The sequence below is a fragment of the Empidonax traillii genome, unplaced genomic scaffold (assembly GCF_003031625.1).
Source record: "Empidonax traillii isolate 1590-97213 ecotype Southwest subspecies unplaced genomic scaffold, ASM303162v1 scaffold544:size423439, whole genome shotgun sequence".
Taxonomy (NCBI): Eukaryota; Metazoa; Chordata; class Aves; order Passeriformes; family Tyrannidae; genus Empidonax; species Empidonax traillii.
This window is the reverse complement of record NW_020955737.1, coordinates 299,710-317,289: the sequence shown is the minus strand read 5'-3', so window position 1 is coordinate 317,289 and position 17,580 is coordinate 299,710. Positions and strand designations below refer to the sequence as shown.

At 44.2% G+C, this 17,580-nt stretch overlaps 1 protein-coding gene and 1 long non-coding RNA gene across 12 annotated transcripts in view; one reads left to right on the top strand and one right to left on the bottom strand.

Annotated features, from left to right (window-relative positions):
• The window catches only part of EML1 (EMAP like 1), an 81,294-nt gene extending 79,640 nt beyond the window's left edge, over positions 1-1,654 (top strand). For all 11 annotated transcript variants that reach the window (XM_027897495.1, XM_027897506.1, XM_027897497.1 and 8 more), the window contains one exon: positions 87-1,654. In XM_027897495.1, coding sequence (XP_027753296.1) covers positions 87-212 — 126 coding nt within the window. In that variant the 3' untranslated portion in view covers positions 213-1,654. The remainder of the gene's footprint in view (positions 1-86) is intronic.
• A 12,203-nt stretch (positions 1,655-13,857) lies between these two features.
• On the bottom strand, positions 13,858-17,044 carry LOC114064450. The gene is made up of 3 exons (XR_003572756.1): positions 16,994-17,044; positions 14,780-14,891; positions 13,858-13,976 (listed from the first exon to the last, which is right to left on the bottom strand). It is a non-coding gene; the product is annotated as an uncharacterized LOC114064450 (long non-coding RNA).
• Between the last annotated feature and the right edge of the window lie 536 nt (positions 17,045-17,580).

The following is a 17,580-nucleotide window of genomic DNA, read 5'->3' as shown; positions in this document are numbered from 1 at the left end:
TGATGCCTTGGTTTCACTGTTGTATGAATGTTATAACGAGATGTTTTGATGACAGCTTATATTCTCACTAATATGGTGTTTTCTAGGCTCCAAGCCATGTGTACGGTGGACATAGTAGTCATGTAACTAATGTAGATTTTCTCTGTGAAGACACCCATCTCATCTCCACAGGCGGAAAAGATACAAGTATTATGCAGTGGCGAGTCATTTAAAGGAAACATCAGCATGAACACACCCAGTTGAGTCGACCATGCACAGAACTTATGTATAAACTGTATATTTAAAACTTAACAGTATGTTTGCAGTTTAGCCTGGTCACTGTGACTTTTGTTTAAAAATTCTTACAAACCTCAGGAAAATTAAGCCCTGTGCTGGTTACCTTACTCAGTATAGTGATTTCTTTTTTTTCCATTGTGTCACACCTGAAGAATGATCGTTCTCTGTTGTACAATATACAATGCAGTACAAGTTTAATATAAGAAATGTGGCTTGACAGTTTGCAATACAGTGGTTTCAGCAGAATGTTACTATCTTAAATGTTTTCTATAAACACTGCTAAACTGGTCACAAAAATGCCTTTCAAAGACTGTATATATGTGCTTATTTGTTTCACTATCTACACTTTGTACTGTATATCTACTTATTTAGAAAAATCTATGACAATGTCAAGGTACCGAACTCTTTCTGATGGAGGCTGATGAATAGATATAAAAAATATAAACTGCTATGTAAGATGCAAAAATTAGTGTTCTAGACCTGAAAATGTGAATGCTGGTAAATTTGCATTCTCTTGGGAACAGCACACCGTGGGTATTACCCGTGAGGAGTTGTGTTCCCTTTCAAATGAATCAGCAAGCTTTGTCCCAGTTTGACCTAAATATCCCAGTAGGGCTTACAGATGTCTGTGTGCTTCAGGTAGTCCATATGAGTTTAAATTAAAAATCTTTTTACTTGTATATGAACAATTTCTTTTTGAAAACAAAACAAAAAAGCTTGGCCACATCCCCATGATTGGTTGGTATATTTAACTAATATGTATATTAATCAGCATGTTGCTATATTGTACATGTATAAGATTTTAGCAGTTCATAACAAATGGTAAGGCCATCTAGCTTTACTTTTTTATGCTTATGGATATTGTATATTTGTATTTTAAGACCAAGTAGACCAAGTCTAAAGATATCTTTTTAAGTGTACCATAAACCTGCAGAGGGTAAAAGAAGACTTGGAAGCGTACATGAAATATTAATGTGTAACTTCTGGCCCCTGTGTTTTGTGCATGGATGGGTATTTATAGTATGAAATAAGATTGTGTTTTGCAATGAAGTAACAGTGGAGGTGGTATAAAATGGTTAAGAAGGCCTTATCAATGTTGATTGTGACACAGATGAAAATGTATTGTTTACTATGAGGAATGTATCTGAAGAATTTTAAAAGAGGAGTTCTAAGCGAACTCAAAAAAAGGTAATATTAAAATTTTGCTTGTAAACAGACAGTAAACATTAATTCTCTGAACTCTAAAGCACTGGTTGTTTAGAGTGATTTAAATTAAATGGAATCAATAAATTTTGAAACTTTTTTATTACATCTCCAACCTCCTACACTGAAAGTGCAGGACACCAATAAACATGTATTAAAGTGAATTTTCAATGTATTCTTCCTGTTTAGTGAGATATTTTTGTTTAAACATGAAATACTTACAGAGGGACAGGCTTTTACTTATCAACACACTGTTGTGATTTCTCGATTGGAGCTGCATTTGAAAATATTTGCCATTAAGATCTAGATTTTGGGGTACATAATTTCACGTGTGACCATGACCCTGGGAACATAATGACAGTGCACACCTAGAGAGTGGAACTCCAGCTTTGCAGCAGGGGGGGAGGTCATGCCAAATGCCCTCTCGTACAAACTGCCTTGGTCCTGCCTCCTGGCGCCCCTCACATATTTCCGAGCACCCGGCTGGTGCAGTGTCATTCCACCGCGCAGAGCTGTGCTCATGGCAAGAGCTCCTGACAGTTTCTGTGTTAGGAACTCGTTTCAGGCAACACCTTAGAAGGCCACGGTTCCAGGGTCGCTGATGTTACCTGGCACTGTCACTGAAGGCAAAGGTCTCGCTCCCATCTGGTTACTTCCATCCCGTGGAGCAGCAAGGGAGTTGTTGTGGCCATAGGGAGAACCCAGCTGGGAGACAACAACTACTGCAAACAGAAAACCTGTTTTCTCAGTTTCCTCGTCTGATCTAGGTATGCAGCTGTATGAGTGCTTGTACTGAGTTTATACAGAGGAAGGAGCAGCGTGGAAAAGAAAATAAACGGACAGAGGAGCACTGGAACAACTTATTTTGATAGTGATGTCAATCTCCCTCTTCTTGAAATGCCTGAAGCTAAAGCATAATATCCTTACCCTTTCTAAGATTAATCCAGTCACAATAGTTCATAACACACAAGTGACAGGTTCTCATTGTGTCTGGGTGCTTGGTTATCCCACAATACCTTATGTTTGTATTTTGGGGGGTTTGGGGTTTTTTTTTTTGTTTTTGCAGATTGGGTGCTTTCAGATTTTCTGCTTTTGGAATTGTAGGTGATTTGTCATTAATTGCAGCAGAGAAAACAGGAGTTGCAAATTGGGTTAGCTCATTCTCTTTTCATCCTCCCATGGTGCTACTCTTGGGATGTAGTAAAAGCATTTGTGATCCCTTTTTCTTCATTTTAAACTGTTATCCCTTACAAGACATAGATGAGGAATACTGCAAGTTCATCCCTAGGGTTACTGATCAAAGGGGATTTTCAGCAATCCCATCCCATCTGTGCCTCTGCTGCTCCTCTGTTTTTAACTTTTGCTGTTAAATGTGTCTTTGTTCCTCTATGAAAACCTGACAAATGTATTTGCTGAACTGGCAAATGATGGTAACGTCTTGAGCCAAATATCCGTTTGATGACTGTTAAAGTGGTTCTCCTTTCTTCATCCAGGAAACTCTACACAATTTTGCCATTGTTATAGATAATCTTCAGCTTGCCCCTCTTCCACCATTGATCTTTAGTTCTTGCATTTATTTGCTTTCTCAAGAGTGTCTTCTTTTTCATTTTAAAAGAAAAAAGAATAAATTTAAAAAAAAGGAAAAGAGAGTTATGCCTAAACTTTGCGTATTTCCTTCTCTCAGCAACACCTGATTCCTTTACCTGATACTTTGTCTGCAGAAGCTTTCTTTTCCTGCGCTTCCGTGGAGTGTAAGGCTGGTCTCAAGTCCATGGCTGGAGATAACACCTGGGCTTTGCTTCTGTTCCTTCCCTCCCCTGATCCTGGCTGCAGCAGGTGCAGTGCTGCTCAAAAAAGAGATTCATCTCTTTGTGTCTTGTGTGTTGCTGTTGTCTACCAATCTTTCAGCTACTCCCTTTCAACTTTCTTTTCCCGTTTCTTGCTTTTCTTCCCTTCATTTCCAGCATTACTCTTCTGTGACTTCAGCCTCCAGGGCTGCATCCATCTTAGCCCTTACTGGCACATGTTGCTGCCCTTACCTGCTTATAAAACCAGTGACTCCCTCTCTGATTGTTTTGGGGCTGAGTTCCTGATTTTTTTTACTTTATCTGTGTCCACATTTCTTCCGTGACTTTCACTTTGCAGTATCAGTGAGTGCATCGGCTTTTAGCTCCTTCTTCACTGCCCTCCCACCTCCTTGTGTGAGTGCACTGAGGTGATCAGCACTGTCTTGATATTTCTTCATTGTCTCTGTTTGTCTGTGGGTAATCTGTGATGTGTATCACATAGATTTTGAAATATTTTTAGGGTAGGGATTTTTTTCTCTGCTGTATGGCATTTAGTAAAGGGATTTTGGGACCCAAAACGATGAGCATGTGTATTCAGGTAATGCTTCTGTGTTCAGATATTCAAAGTGATTAGCTCCTGAAGTTCAGAATATCTGCTCTCTTAAGTCTAAATTTATTTGGCAAACAGTACAAATACTTCCAAAATACTTCTTCTTCCCTCTTCTATACGCTTATAAAACAAACATAGATTCAGTCTGGTTTTTAGGATCATCTCCTATTTCCTAGTAGAGGGTTTTCATTATTTTACCTCTCCTACCTGTTTTCATCTATTTATTTTACTCCTAAAGGATGCATATTTGCATGGTATTAAAACTGTGACCTTTTCCAACTGAATTCTGTATGTACTATCTGAATTATTTCCTGAAATATGATTATTACATAGATATTTCTGATAGTGCTTGGTTTTGACAGGTTGTTGAAATCTGAGAGGTATTAACGATTTCCAACAGATGAGCTCTACAAAAACCAGTTACTACATTAAAAAAAAGTATTAAAACAAACAAACAAACAAAGGAGATAAATGTAAAAGAAAATATTTCTTTTTCAATGCTAGTGAACTAAAAAAACCCCACCATTTCCAATTATTAAAAAAAATCCTCATGAAGGAAATCAATTTTGTTAAAATGTATTTTTTACTATTGTAGTTAATACGGGATTAGTTAATTCAAGGTCATATTTCCTTTGTGAAATGTTTGGATTAATTCTTCAAAAGAATTAGTATTAGAGGATATTATTTCCCTTCGAAAGTGTTCATGTGACAAGATCTTGCAAGGGCAAACAGCCCCCTTTTTGCAAGGGTTGGCATTTTTCATTTCTTCAAGTTCTTCTCAGGGAAGCAGGCTGTGTTTCCTCTTTTTGCTGTGTTTCCTCCTGGAACTTGGGCTGTTGACAGATCATTCGATTGCATCCTTAAAAAATCCTACAGATGGCAGGGAAAATGTCACTTTAATTACTAGTGGAAAGAACAGACTTATGCGAAGCCTAAACAGAAATCTTTTTCTTCCCTAACTGGCTGGGATTCACAGCCACGCTGGGGCTGTCTCATCGCTGCCATGCTGCTCTGGCTGCATCAGCCTGCCCTGCAGAAGGGATGCCCCAAGTCAGGACATCTCCTTGTCCAAAAGATGGGAGATGAGGATTCCTGAGAGGAAGGACAGAATCACTCCCAGGTCTGTCTGCTCCTGAACGGAGGCTGCTGGCTGCCGGATAAGTGAGTACATTAGTGGTTCATGCTCTTGCTGGGAGAGATTTATGTTTCTCCTTAGTCATGCACTTGAGAGGCAATTTCATTTTTCTTAATGGAACAACTTTGCCCCCTGAATTCATTAAATAATTGGAGAAGACTACGTGATAATTTACACGGAGGTATTGATGGCAGTGCAGCCAAAGCTGCCATCTAGCACTGAGTTTTACAGACCTTGTTTAAGTCAGAGTGGTAGTGATGGGCTCATCCTTGAAAGCCACTCAGGGGACCTTTGTCAATCAGGATGGTTCACAGCACTTTGGGTTCCCCCATTTCCTGCTGATTGTGGAAGTGTAAGAAGGTGCCTCCTCTCAGCCAAGCTGCTACACTGTGTCACCAGGCACTGCAGGCACTTCTTTGGCCTTGCATTTTGTCTGTGTGCTGACGTCCACCTCCAACATCTGTGTTGTTAGGAAAGCTTGATGGCTTGGACTCGAACCAGCTTCACAGTCCCAGCTCAGCATAGCTTTGAATTTACCATCTTTTGGCTGACTACAAACTAAATTAAGTGAATTTAGACATTTCCATTAATTTATAATGGATGTCTGTCCCTTAGAGGCTGCCTACTAGGGTCTGGTCTGAGGTGCTGAAATTATAACCATGGGAATGGTGACCTGCTTTCTGAGTCTCCATGCAAGTGAATGGATTTTTAACATGAGCTTCCAAGAGATTAACATTTTTAAAATCTGCCCCGTGGAATTACCTAGAATAAACATGTAGCCAGAGGGAAGCAAATTCATCTGCTCTGTGGATTCTATCAGCGCTACATGAGCTACAGTTGCTCCAAATTCAAGGTTGTAGGCTAAAGAAATCTCCTTCAGGCTGTTCAGTCATTATGGTTGGAAAGCAAAAATTAAAAAGGCTGGGTGAGTTCCACAGCCATGTTAGATTATTGTAATTTGCCATTGCCTTGCATTGCCTTCACACTGCAGAGATGTGATGAAGAGGAAACTGTCTGCTCAAGGCAGCCTGAAGAGAACCCCTCTCTACAAAATCACTTGCTCTGGCTGTTCTTCCTGGGTTCAATTTCTCATTAAGATAAATGTCAACATTTTAAGGTTCCTTCCTTCCTGCCCCGCTTCTCCTTTTCATCACCTTTCACTGACATCATCATATCAGATTTGACATCAGTGGATAACTACAGGGAAGGTTATATGCCAGAGGTTCAAGTGTTTTGGCCTCCTTTACAGCACCTAAAAAGAGCAGAAGCTGAGCTCTGTCTGAGAGTCTCTGTCTACAGCTTGAACAGTTGGAGAGTGAGCTGACAGGAGGCTCAGCCGAAGTGAAAAGCCCTGTGGCATTTCCCGTATGTACAGCTCCTGCTCAGCAGAAAATCTGGCCACACGCAGTGGAGCAGCCTGGAGTGTCCCGACTGCTTCTGACTCAGGAGCACAGCGTTACCTCTCTGCCTAGACCCTTAACACTGCTTTTGGGTGAGACCTCTGCTGCTTTTGTTAAGGGAAAATCACCCTTGGCCTTGAACACATAAGACTGTGTGTGACAGGTCCTCAGGGCTGCCTGCAAGGCAGAGCTCCTCTTGGCTGTCTGGAAGGCTGCAGCTTCCTGCTTCAGCCTTCCCAGTGATTGTAAACCCTGCTCTCCGGAGGCATAACAGGAAAAGGGAAAGTGCCAGTGAGCTCCTCCCTTTCCGATAGAAGGCACTAACTGTTCCCTGGAGAGTGCAGTTGGAGGACCCTTCTCCTCAACTCCCACCTTCACTCAAGGAAGTATAATAACATAGAATTGGAGTATAACAACAGTGTATTTTTTCCTACTTACTCTCTGCCTTTTCCTATACTATGCTACTTCCCCTGTCTTCTTTCCCTTTTTCATTATTTCCACATTTTTTCCTTTTCATTTTATTTCATTTTCTCTCCTTTTCTTGACAAAAATCTCAAACTTCTGTAATTCCTTTATTTTATTCTAGTCTCCATTCTCTTACTCCCTTTAGCTCCTGCCATACTCTTCTGCTACTTTTTCCACCCTCTCCTTATCCTTTCTTCCTCACCCCAAGACTGGATGAAGCATTGCTAAAGAAATCCAGGTTTTGGGGGCTCTCCAGTTGCAGCCCTGCTGCAGCTGCTTTCTTTCTCTGGGCATTCCGGCAGCTCCCCTGCGGGCGGTGGGTGATGTGCGCTCCCTCACCACCAGTGCCTCACCACAGCTCTTTTGGGCTGCCACAACAAACCTGAGATGGGACCTAGACCCTTGCCAAATGGTGCCAAAGGTCGCAAGGACATGGTGATGGGTAAAAAACAAACATCCAGGAATGAACCTCTCTGAATTTTGGAAATCTTTGAATCTCACTTTGCACCTGAATTTGGTAATTGCATGCTCTCTGCCCCAGTCAAGTGCCCATGGGATTGTACAACTGAGACCCAACTTCAGTTTCGGCAAAATTACAAGTCATGTTGTTGTCTGAGAAACAATTTTTTTAGAAATAAATGCATATATGTATTTCTAGACATGGTATAATTAATGAATATAATGAATTCCCCTCAAGGGTGACTTTCACAAGGCTAAATCTTTGGTCTGTAGGGAAAGCCTTCCAAAAAGAAGTGTGTAAAACAAACTATTGTGGACATTTGTTTTCCTTGAAAAGAAGTAGTTTTGTGGAAAAGCCCATAGGAAAGCTCTGGAATTTCCAAGGGAAAGCTCTGAGCTGGAGAAATTCAGTGGGAAAAAATGACCACAAGGCTTGCTGCACCAGCCTGTAGCTCCTGAGAGGAGGATATTTACAGAGGATATTGCCCCAGGCTGTGTGCCTGTTTAAGGAGGGCATCCTCCTAACATGAAATCTCTGAAGCCACAAACAGAGTAGGCCCCAAGGCAGTTGTTGCAACAGTACCCAGAGTTGCAGATTCTTCAGGGGTTGCCATTCAGGAGCTCCCAGCCAGGAAAGACACGGCCCTAGGTACCAGTTTTCTTGTGCAGGTCTTAGTTGGGCTGTGCAGGAGAATTTTCAGTTAGGGAGAGGTGCAATGGGGAGCAGGAAGACCAATGAGGCCAGCAGGGTGGAGATGACCCAGGTGGGTCAGGATTTCCCTCTGGGCAAAGAGCAGGTGAATTGACAAGCCTGAAGTCAGATGTGTCCATACAAATTAACAGCTCTAAGTCTCTTAGAAGACATATGGTTATGATTGCGATATAGTGTAAAATTTATCACAACAAAACAATTATTACATGATCCAGTCAAGTTTATGGTCAGTGAGGTGTTGCAACTTGTCCACAGATGGTATCTGTGCTCAGGAGGCAGTGCAGGTACAGAGCTGTGACTGGTGGAAGCCACCCCCGTGCCTTACCCAGTGGTTTGCAGTTCCTCATGGGCAGCTGCTGGGACTGGATGTGTCAGTGCTGGGGCACGAGGTGGCTGTAGTTTGAGCTCCTTTTTAAGACTCATGACTCTATCTGCAACATCAGCTGTGCAGCTGACACACCCAGAAGACATTTTTGCTCATTCTAGTTTTATGTCTCAATCATAGCATGATTTACATAAATTTCTTTGCGTATTTGATTTGTGCCTGTGTAAACCTATCTTAAGGAAATTACATTAAAAACTCCCAGATTATCAGTGAACTCACATATGGATTTGCTATTTTAATCATGTTTTAAATTCTAGTATTACCATGAAACTTTCTAGTTTGATAAGCATCCTCCTAGCCTTATGTTGTCTCCCATATGTTCCATGTGCTGGTCAGTGACCCACACTCTAAAGGATTAGTCAGATGATAGTAATAAGAAAATAGGTTTTATTTTTGCTCATTATTTCTTCATAAGTTTGCTTCCTTCAGCAATCCCATCACAAATTATGTGGATGAGTTTCTCCAAGCCACTGTCACTTGGGGGAGACTGCATATCAGATCTGTGGTCTGACAGTTGTTTGTTTATATAAACAACATATATTGTGCCTTCTAGGAGATGTAGGGTAATTGCTCATAAGAAAGAACTTTAAGTTTTGGCTTCAAACACATACGGAGGCCCCTTAGATATACTGGGAGCAGCTTCTTTAGGGGACCCTCTCTGTCTGAAGTGAACTTAGATTAATTGGTGGGGTGACTTGGGAAGAGGATGGTGCTGACCTGCTATGGGACAAGGAAGGCACAAGCTGGGATCTGTGCTTACAAGGCACAGAAGAGGTGGGGGGTTCCCTCCCCCTGGCCCTTCAGTAACTCTGTCCCTAATTATTTTTTTTAGCATATTAATGATAATTGAAAACAGCAGTTACCAGCTATGCATCAGCTACCAAGAAACAAGCATGGCCTTGAATAAAAGGCATACGCATTATTACTACCATGAGTTTTGTTGATGTCATATTATTGTTGTTGTTATTGCTGTATATTCTATTTGCTATGGAGCTGCAGTGGGCAGCAGCAAGGCTTGACAAGCCAGTGGTGAAATAGCTCTATAAGGCATCAAATCTACGGTCTTGATCTTTGCAACATTTATTCCTGTGGCACATGTGACTACTACAGTAAAAATAAGTGTTGTATTGGCGTGAGCATATAAACTTTTCAGAGAAATGGAAATAAAAATGTAAAATACTTCTATTACAAATGTCCCCCGCTGCTTTGCTCTCTACCATGCACCATGGGCATATTCCCCTAAGCCCTCACACGGCCTTCTGCCACTGGTACCGCCCACAGCCCACCTTCCCCAGCCACACTGCCCTCACCTTCCCCAAACTGCCGCTGCCCATAGAGACAGGGGCTGCAGCTTCCCTGCCCTTCATGGCATGTGCAGATGGAGGTGAGTCTCAGGGAGTGATTGGAGCAGCGTTAATTGGGACACAGACACGTGGAAGGAGGGAGAGGGCCAGAAGCCATTTGTGTTCCAGACAGTGTGCACACACGTGCCAGCTGCCTGGAAACCCAGTGCTTTGCTGTGGGAATATGTGGTTGTTAGGTTTTTTTGTGTCCCAGTTGGGTGATGCAGAACTGGGAGAGACCTGTGGGAGATGGACTCACTGACATTTTGAAGAGCCTTTACTCTTGAAAAGTGTCAATCAAGTTGTGGTGACCTACATATCAAAGACCTGAGAAACAACTGCAGAATTTTGTCCCTTTTAATGCCGAATCCTTGAGAATACCCAAGTGATACCACTTTCAACATAATCTTTTTCTAGGGGGTCATGCATAGGAAGAGGCAGAGACATTGAGAGGGACAAGGGAAGCTCCAGGCTCTGGACCTGGTGAATATCATCACCCTGTGGTTCAAGCCAGACAAGGGAGCAGGTGGGAGGTGTCTGGAAGGAGAAGAGCAGAGTGTCAGGGCCAGGACTGGGATGCGGAGTGGGGAGGTGAGTTGCACGGAAGAAGCACAGGATTGGGAGGCAGCCCAGGGCTCCACGGGTGGGTGTGGGGAAAGGACCAAGCTGACAGCAGGGTGAGAGAGCTCACATAGGTGAGAGAGACAGGGACAAGTGGGAAGGGAGACGGAGCACGAAGCACAGCCCTCTGATATTGGCTGGAAACACCATTCCCGCTCCTGCGCCCTTCCACAAAAGCACGGGTTCTGAGCGCCGGTGGTACAGGACCCCCGCAGCACTGTGCAGAGTCGGAGAGCTCCGCAACCGCGGCACCGCCCCGCTCCAGCAGGGAACAGCTCAGGGACCCGGTTCCCGGCACGGGCAGGGGAGTGCGAGGAGCCGGAAACGCCGGTCGGTGCCGCTCCCGGTGCGCCGCCGCTCCCGCCTCACCTGCGCTGCCGGGGGCACCCCGGGCGGGGCCGGGCGGGGCCGGGGGGCTCCCCCCGCCCACCCGCGGCGGGGGCGGCGCGGGGAGGGGCGGGGCGGGGGGGGCGGTGCGGCCCCGCCGCGCGTGGGAGCGGAGCGGAGCTGGGCGGGCGGCGGCGGCGCTTTGTCCTGCCCACACACACACACACACACACACACAGGCACAGGCACAGGCAGCGCAGCCGGGCGGGAGCCGGCAACATGGCCGGGCCGGCGGAGGGGCTGCCCGCCGCCGCGCTGCCCGGCTAGCGCCCGGGGCCCGGCGCTGCCACTGGGGCGGCGCCGCCGCCGAAGCCCCCTCCCCGTCCCGCCGCAGCCGCCGCCCGCCCCCGGCCCCGGCCCCGGTCCGGCCCCGGCCGCCGCCGCGCCCCGCCGGGAAGATGAGGTGAGTGCGGGCAGGGATGCTCCGAGCGCGGCGGGCACGGCGCCCAAAGAGCCCCCGCGGGAGATGCCGGGGGGGGGGGCGCGGCGGGTCCCCCACGATGGTGTCACGCCGTGGGGGGTGGGGATTTCTTGTGCGAGTGGAAGGCGGGGGAGAGGTTAAGCAATGCGGCGCTTCCTAGTCCTTCACCGGATGGATAGTAGGAGTGGGTGGTGACGTTTTTGGCATGTTTGACTGTCAGTGCCTAAGTCCATCTGACAGATTATCTCGCGGTTACAAAAGGCTGCGAGCGGCTGGGAAACGGAGCCGCGGTGTGCGGCCGGGATCCTGCCCGGTGCTGCCGTGCCTTGCTCCCAGGGATCCTGCCCAGTGCCACCATGCCCTGCAGCCGGGGATTCTGCCGAGACCCTCCTTGGGCGAAAGACCCTCGGGCGGGGAGGGCCGTGTGCGGGGAAGGAAGGGAAACGAGGAGTTCACCGGAGGAGGGAGATGGGATATTTCTCGGCAGCATCCAGCATGGGTCGTGCCGGATCACCCGGAGTCTCCCTCTCCCTCATGCAGCGGGTGCTACAACTCCTAGTTTTGCCGAGGTCGGTTTGTCGATTGTGAACAGGAAGGGCAAAAAAGCCCCACCAACGCACAGATTTCCTGGTGGAAGGATGGAGGGGAAACGTTATTTGTTTTGGTTCATAATCGTCTAAACCTCTCGCGTTCCCCATTTATTCAGGAGTTGGCTTGCTCTGATACAACAGTATCTCGGAGCAACCCAGCCCCTGATTCCCTGATTCATCTTTAATACTAGTGATTTTTTCCACTTGATTATTATCTTTAGCAAAATAAAACTGCATTGGGAAACCTTAAAAATGGAAATAGCAGTTTGAAGCCGTATATCTTTCTGTGGTGCCTGATTCCTGAATTGCAAGGTTGGCAGTGCTCCTAGGAAGTACAGTGGGAGTCAAAAAAAACCTTTGCCTGCCTTTACAGTTACATTTACTCCTGGCACTGTCATGTGTCAAAGGCTTGGAGCTGCATCGGTTTATTTAGCCATTTACGTTGGCATAAGTTTTCTTCATTTGCTTAAAACTGCATTCTTGGGGAGGGCCAAAAGCACACAAGGCTGCTGTGTCATGTCTGGTGGCATGGACCCCTCCCATCTCCGTACAAAAGGTGTGTCTGTATCAGTCTCACCTGGTCTGATTGCAGTGCTGCTCAGAGACCCCTGGGGATAAGTCATCAAACGCAGCAGATGGTAGTGAAGTTTTCCCTTGCTCCCTCCTGTTCAGTTAGTAGCCCAGCTGGGAGAGCTCTTCCCCCATGAAGAAGTGTTGGGAGAACTCTTTCCCCACGAGAAAGGAAAGCTGACTGATAAGCACATCTTTCACCCCGAGGAGGCACCATGGGCAGGTTTGAAGGCTGCAACAATTTTGAGTTTCTCCCGTTGAAGGTATCGTGCTCCATGTGAACTTCCCTAGTTGGTGGTTGCGCTTTTTGTTGGAAGAGGTAGCAATAAAAAGAGACCCACTAAGATAGTCTGTGAATTTAGGGTATCGTGATGTACCCAAAGTTATCCCCACCATGAGACCTAGAGCACTCTCAGAGGAGGTGAGCCACAGGGCATTTTGGAAAGAAAAGCAACATAACTCCAGGAGAGGCTTCAGGACTTCCCCCATGTCCTCACTTTTGACAGTGATGGATGGGTGCGTCTCTAGGTTGGACACCTAACACCAGGCTGCCTCTGGTCTGGTGGGGTAACCAGAACCCAGAGCTGGTCTCTGTGTGCTGCTGGGCGTGTCCTTGTGCAGCAGCCCTTTCCTGCTTTCCCCACGTGACACTTGGCATCTGCAGGTGTATCACACCTGAAGTAGACTTTTCTTATTAATACCATTTTATAATTTTATGTACATGATTATTTCGTTGTTTGGTTTTTTTTTTTAATGGATTCTTGCTTTTAAAGGCTTCCATTAGCGATTTTTTTCTCCTTGCATATACAGACATTTCTAAATGGGTTGTACTTGTCAGTAAATATATGTCTGTAAATCACCTAAAACGTTTTCCAGTAACAATTCTTGTTTAATAAATATAGGCTGTAAAATTCCAAAAGATCCTGGCAGGCTATACAAACATTTAATAAAAACCTCCTTGAAACATTTGCTTAGCCATGTGTGTTTTATTTATATCACTTTTCGTGGTGAATAGATTACGGTGCTATTCTTTGCATTATTGCATTTATGTGATGGTTTCCATTTTTTGATAATTCTTTATGTCTTCACTTCAAAGGTAGAAAGTGTGTGAATAGTGGCTGTACCATACATTTTAGTAATAAACCAGATTATAATAGATGTTCTGTCTCAAAAGTGAATTAGGATCCCTGGATGGAAAATGTCAAAGTGCAGAAGTGTTATTACTCTTTGATACATAAAAATATTGCTTTAGTACAAAAAATGTAGAGATTATTTGACAGCAGATTTTAATTTATTCTTGAAAGTTACAGAATTAGCTTGTGTTTGGGAAAATGTCTATGAATATTGCTGTAGATGAAAATAAAATTTTTACATTCTGTCAACAGAGGTGTAGCCTCTTATTTCTTAGTCATACCTGTAGTTTATAAGGCGTCTGTGTTTCAGTGGTCTCTGTTCTTAAAAATAAAAAACAGATATAGCATTTTGGATGTATCCCTGAAAAAATCCTTCTCTTTTCTTTTCCATGGCTGTGGTGAGTGTACACTGGCTCTCTGTGCTGCAGTCCCAGGGCAATGATGGGGGGAAGCCTCACACTTTAAGCACTTCATTTTTTCTAAACAGAACATACAGTGAATATTCAGAGATGGAACCGGCCTCTAACTAGGATTATTCAGATTAAAACTCTACCTTCTTACTCTTTTGTGGTAACATGTGCTTTAATCCAGGCCAAAGTAATGAGTTCAGTACAGAAGCTATGGTGGAAAGTGGTGTCACTGAGCACCTTAAAGTTTGGCTAAAGTCAGCCTTTTTGTTCTGACATTTCTGTATAGCTACCAACTAGAAAACTTAAAAAGCTGTCGTGTTTAGGTCTAATTTAAGGGCATGGAGAAACACTGAGAAAAAGAGGACCGAGTATTCATAGTACAAACCTGGTTTAGTGACAGGAAGATGTATGCTCTTCTTAACCCTTTTTTTTTTTTTTTTCAGACATAAGTAAGCAAAGTCTTTACATTTTTACGCAACGTATGAAGCATTTCAGGACCCTCCACATTTTTTATTTATTAAGCAGTTCATGAGATAACCCAAGGGTCCTGCCAATGCTTTCAGTTTGAGTGGAGGATAACTGGAGCTGTATGTATGCAGTGTTATTTTCTAACTTTTCTTTTTCTTTACTGTTTTTTTCTGTTTGCATCTGTAAAAAACTAGAGAGAACATGTTGGGTTTGTTTATAATGTCATCAAAGTTGGGGTTATCAACCCAACTGGACTAATGGCCTCTGTAACCCAGTGGACTGCTGGCAGTAAAAAAGCAGGAGCATACCCTGAGATGGTGAATAAAATCAAGTTGTCTATTAAATATCACTTAACCTTGTCACTTAGTGACTTTCTGAGCTGGAGCAATATGCCTGTAACTTACCTAATTTTTGTTTCATTTGAAAACTCTGTCCTGCCATGTTCTGACTCCTGCCTTGGCATCGCGGTGTGCATGGTTGTGAATTCCTGGGGTCAGCTGGGAGTTGTCAAACCACCTTCTGCAGAATAAGTTTAGGTTTTCAGCCTTTCAAACTGAATCTCTGCTACACAGTTCTGCCAGCGTCACTTGATAGCAAAACACCCAGCCCTTCGGCTGTCATGGTTTTGTCAGCAAAATCCCAAGTGTGGATACTATGCTGCTGACAGAAAATGGCTTTTGTTAGCTCAGCCTTGATCTTTAGAGGGGTAGTTTAGCTCTAGCTGCAGACAAACCCCTTGTCAGCAGATTTTGGACCTCTGCTGAAGGTTGCTGAAGGCTGGGGGCGTGTAAAGGCAGCAGCAGTGGCTCATTGAGAACCAGGCGATGCTGGATTTCCATCAGCAAACCCTTACTGTCAGGTCGAGGAACAGGCAGGTCACTTGTGCCTCTTTCATACTAACTGTTATTCTGTATGCTTAAAAATAAACTTATTTTCCGCTCTCTAAAATAAAGCATAGACCCTGGACATCTTTTTGTGCATTCCCTCATTTTTCGAAGTGTTTTGTCTTGTATTTTTTTAGTGGTATAACTGAGGCTGAAGGTAATCTTTCAGATGTGTGCAGGTCTGTTTAACTCAATCTTGTGGTTTTGTGTGCTGTGTCACTTCTGTCCTTTCCTGGATCACTCAGATTGTGTTAAACAACAGACACTCTAGTGCAGAACAGCTCCATTAGAAGTGTGTCACAATTAAAGGTGTCTGCTTACTCTGTCTTTGTACTTGGCTGGGTACTTACTTTGGGAAGTACAGTACTTCTCTCTTTTGAAGTATTTTACTTTAAATATTTGTATTTCTTTTAAGAAATGATCAAAATCTTTCCAAAGTGAAAGCGCTGTTCAGCCTCAAAAACTATGTCCTGCAAGTTAGCAGATTTGTGATTTCTTTCTTCTTTCTTGCTATGTCATAGTTTTGCTCAGTTCTGATCACTGTGTAAGGAGCAGTATGGAACCTCTTTAGAAAATATTTCTAAAACTACTGCCATAATGAAGTGAATTGTACCTGATTTTCAGTCCTAATAATTGAATTGAAATAAGTTTAATTAACTACAGTTTTTCTTTATCTGAGAAGGTCATTATACATATTTCAGGGTTCTTTGCTGAATCTGAATCTTAGGATCATCTCATCCGCTCTCTATTTGAATTTTAAAAAATACTTACTGATGATTTTGTATTGTCCTTCATTGCAGTAGATAAGCAGTAAGAGCTGTTCCAGTATACATTGGTATTGCTCCCACATATTTTTTGTTTTCTTCATAGCCGTTGCAGAACACCAGGGATCCACAGTGCTTCCCCTCCTTTTTCTCAGCCTTGTGCCTGGGCTCAGTTTCTCAGGAGCAGGGAGGAGAGGTGGAATGACTGTGCCACCGTGTCTTCACCTTGCCCCGTTGTTCGCCCTCAGGCAGATTTCATCCTCAGTCACCTACCCAGGACTTCCATTTCATCTGCTTTTTGATCTAATGCGCCGTAATGAGGGGAGCGACAAGAACTGCCCTGCTGCAGCTCAGAGCTCCCACCAAGGCACATGTGATGGGCACCCCAGTAAAGCCCTTGTCCCTGTCGCAGTATGGCTCTGATGCAGCCCAGGGAGAAGACACCGGAACTCCAGACAGGCTGCCAGGAGGCCCCTGGGGTGTAAGTCAGGGCAGCACACAGCCTTGCTTGGGTGGCTCTACCTTGTTCCTGGCTAATTAGCCCACAGGGAGCTTGGCACTGTAAGGGCAGGCTGTTTCCCAGAACTGGGCTGGTGGAGACATTTCTACCCTGTGCTGTAGGAACCTCATGGTTCAACCAGCAGGTTCTTACGGAGGCGGCTCTGAGGTCGTGTGTGTGTTTGGGTTGTTTTGTTTTGGTTTTTTTGGGGGTTTTTGTTTTTGTTTGTTTGTGGGGGATGTTTGTTTGTTATTTTTGTATGTTTGTGGGTTTAATTTTTTTTTATTTTATTTCTGGTATATTTAGCACTGCAGAATGTTTCTTCCTGTGAGACTTTGCATTTTTGCATTGAGCAAAGACCTGGAATAGTATTGACAGTCTTTCCAAAACTATTCATCGTTTGAGAGTTATAGAAGCGTTAAGGATATCTATTTTTATTAATCAGAGAAGACAGACTGGGCAAGTCCCTACCAAAAATTTGAGCCTGGAAACCTCCTTCACATTTCTGACTATCCAAAGTGCCATTCTGTAACATCACAACAACCACTGAAGCATTACATTTCACTGGATACTTAACAGTCCTGAAGTCAGAGAGACATGTGGGGGCCAGAAACTTTTGATTTTCCTTCTTGATGTAGGCATTCAAGCCTGACATTTGTTTCAAGTTCAGTGCAAGTTTATGTATTTCTTCTAAGTTCCTATTCCTGTTCCTCTTGGCTGTGCCAACTTAGACATTTGTGGTTTGGTAGGGTGAACTGGATCATGAAGTCTTTACATAAAAAGACAGAAGAAAATTCACACTTTCCATATGCAAAGGGTGTATACATAGGGTAGGAGCAAGCAGGAGGCTGAAAGGTTTAGGCAGTCCTCCCTAACACCACCAGAAATGCTCATGAAATGATTTCTTCAGGGAATGCCATTGCTACAAATTTGTCTTTTACAGAGATAGTGCTCCTGCTCTTCCTCTTATGCACTGCAGACTCTCCAACTCATGCTCTCAAGTGCTTTGAGCTACAAACTGTGTAGCCTAGCTGGTAGTATGAATGAGCATTTTCTAA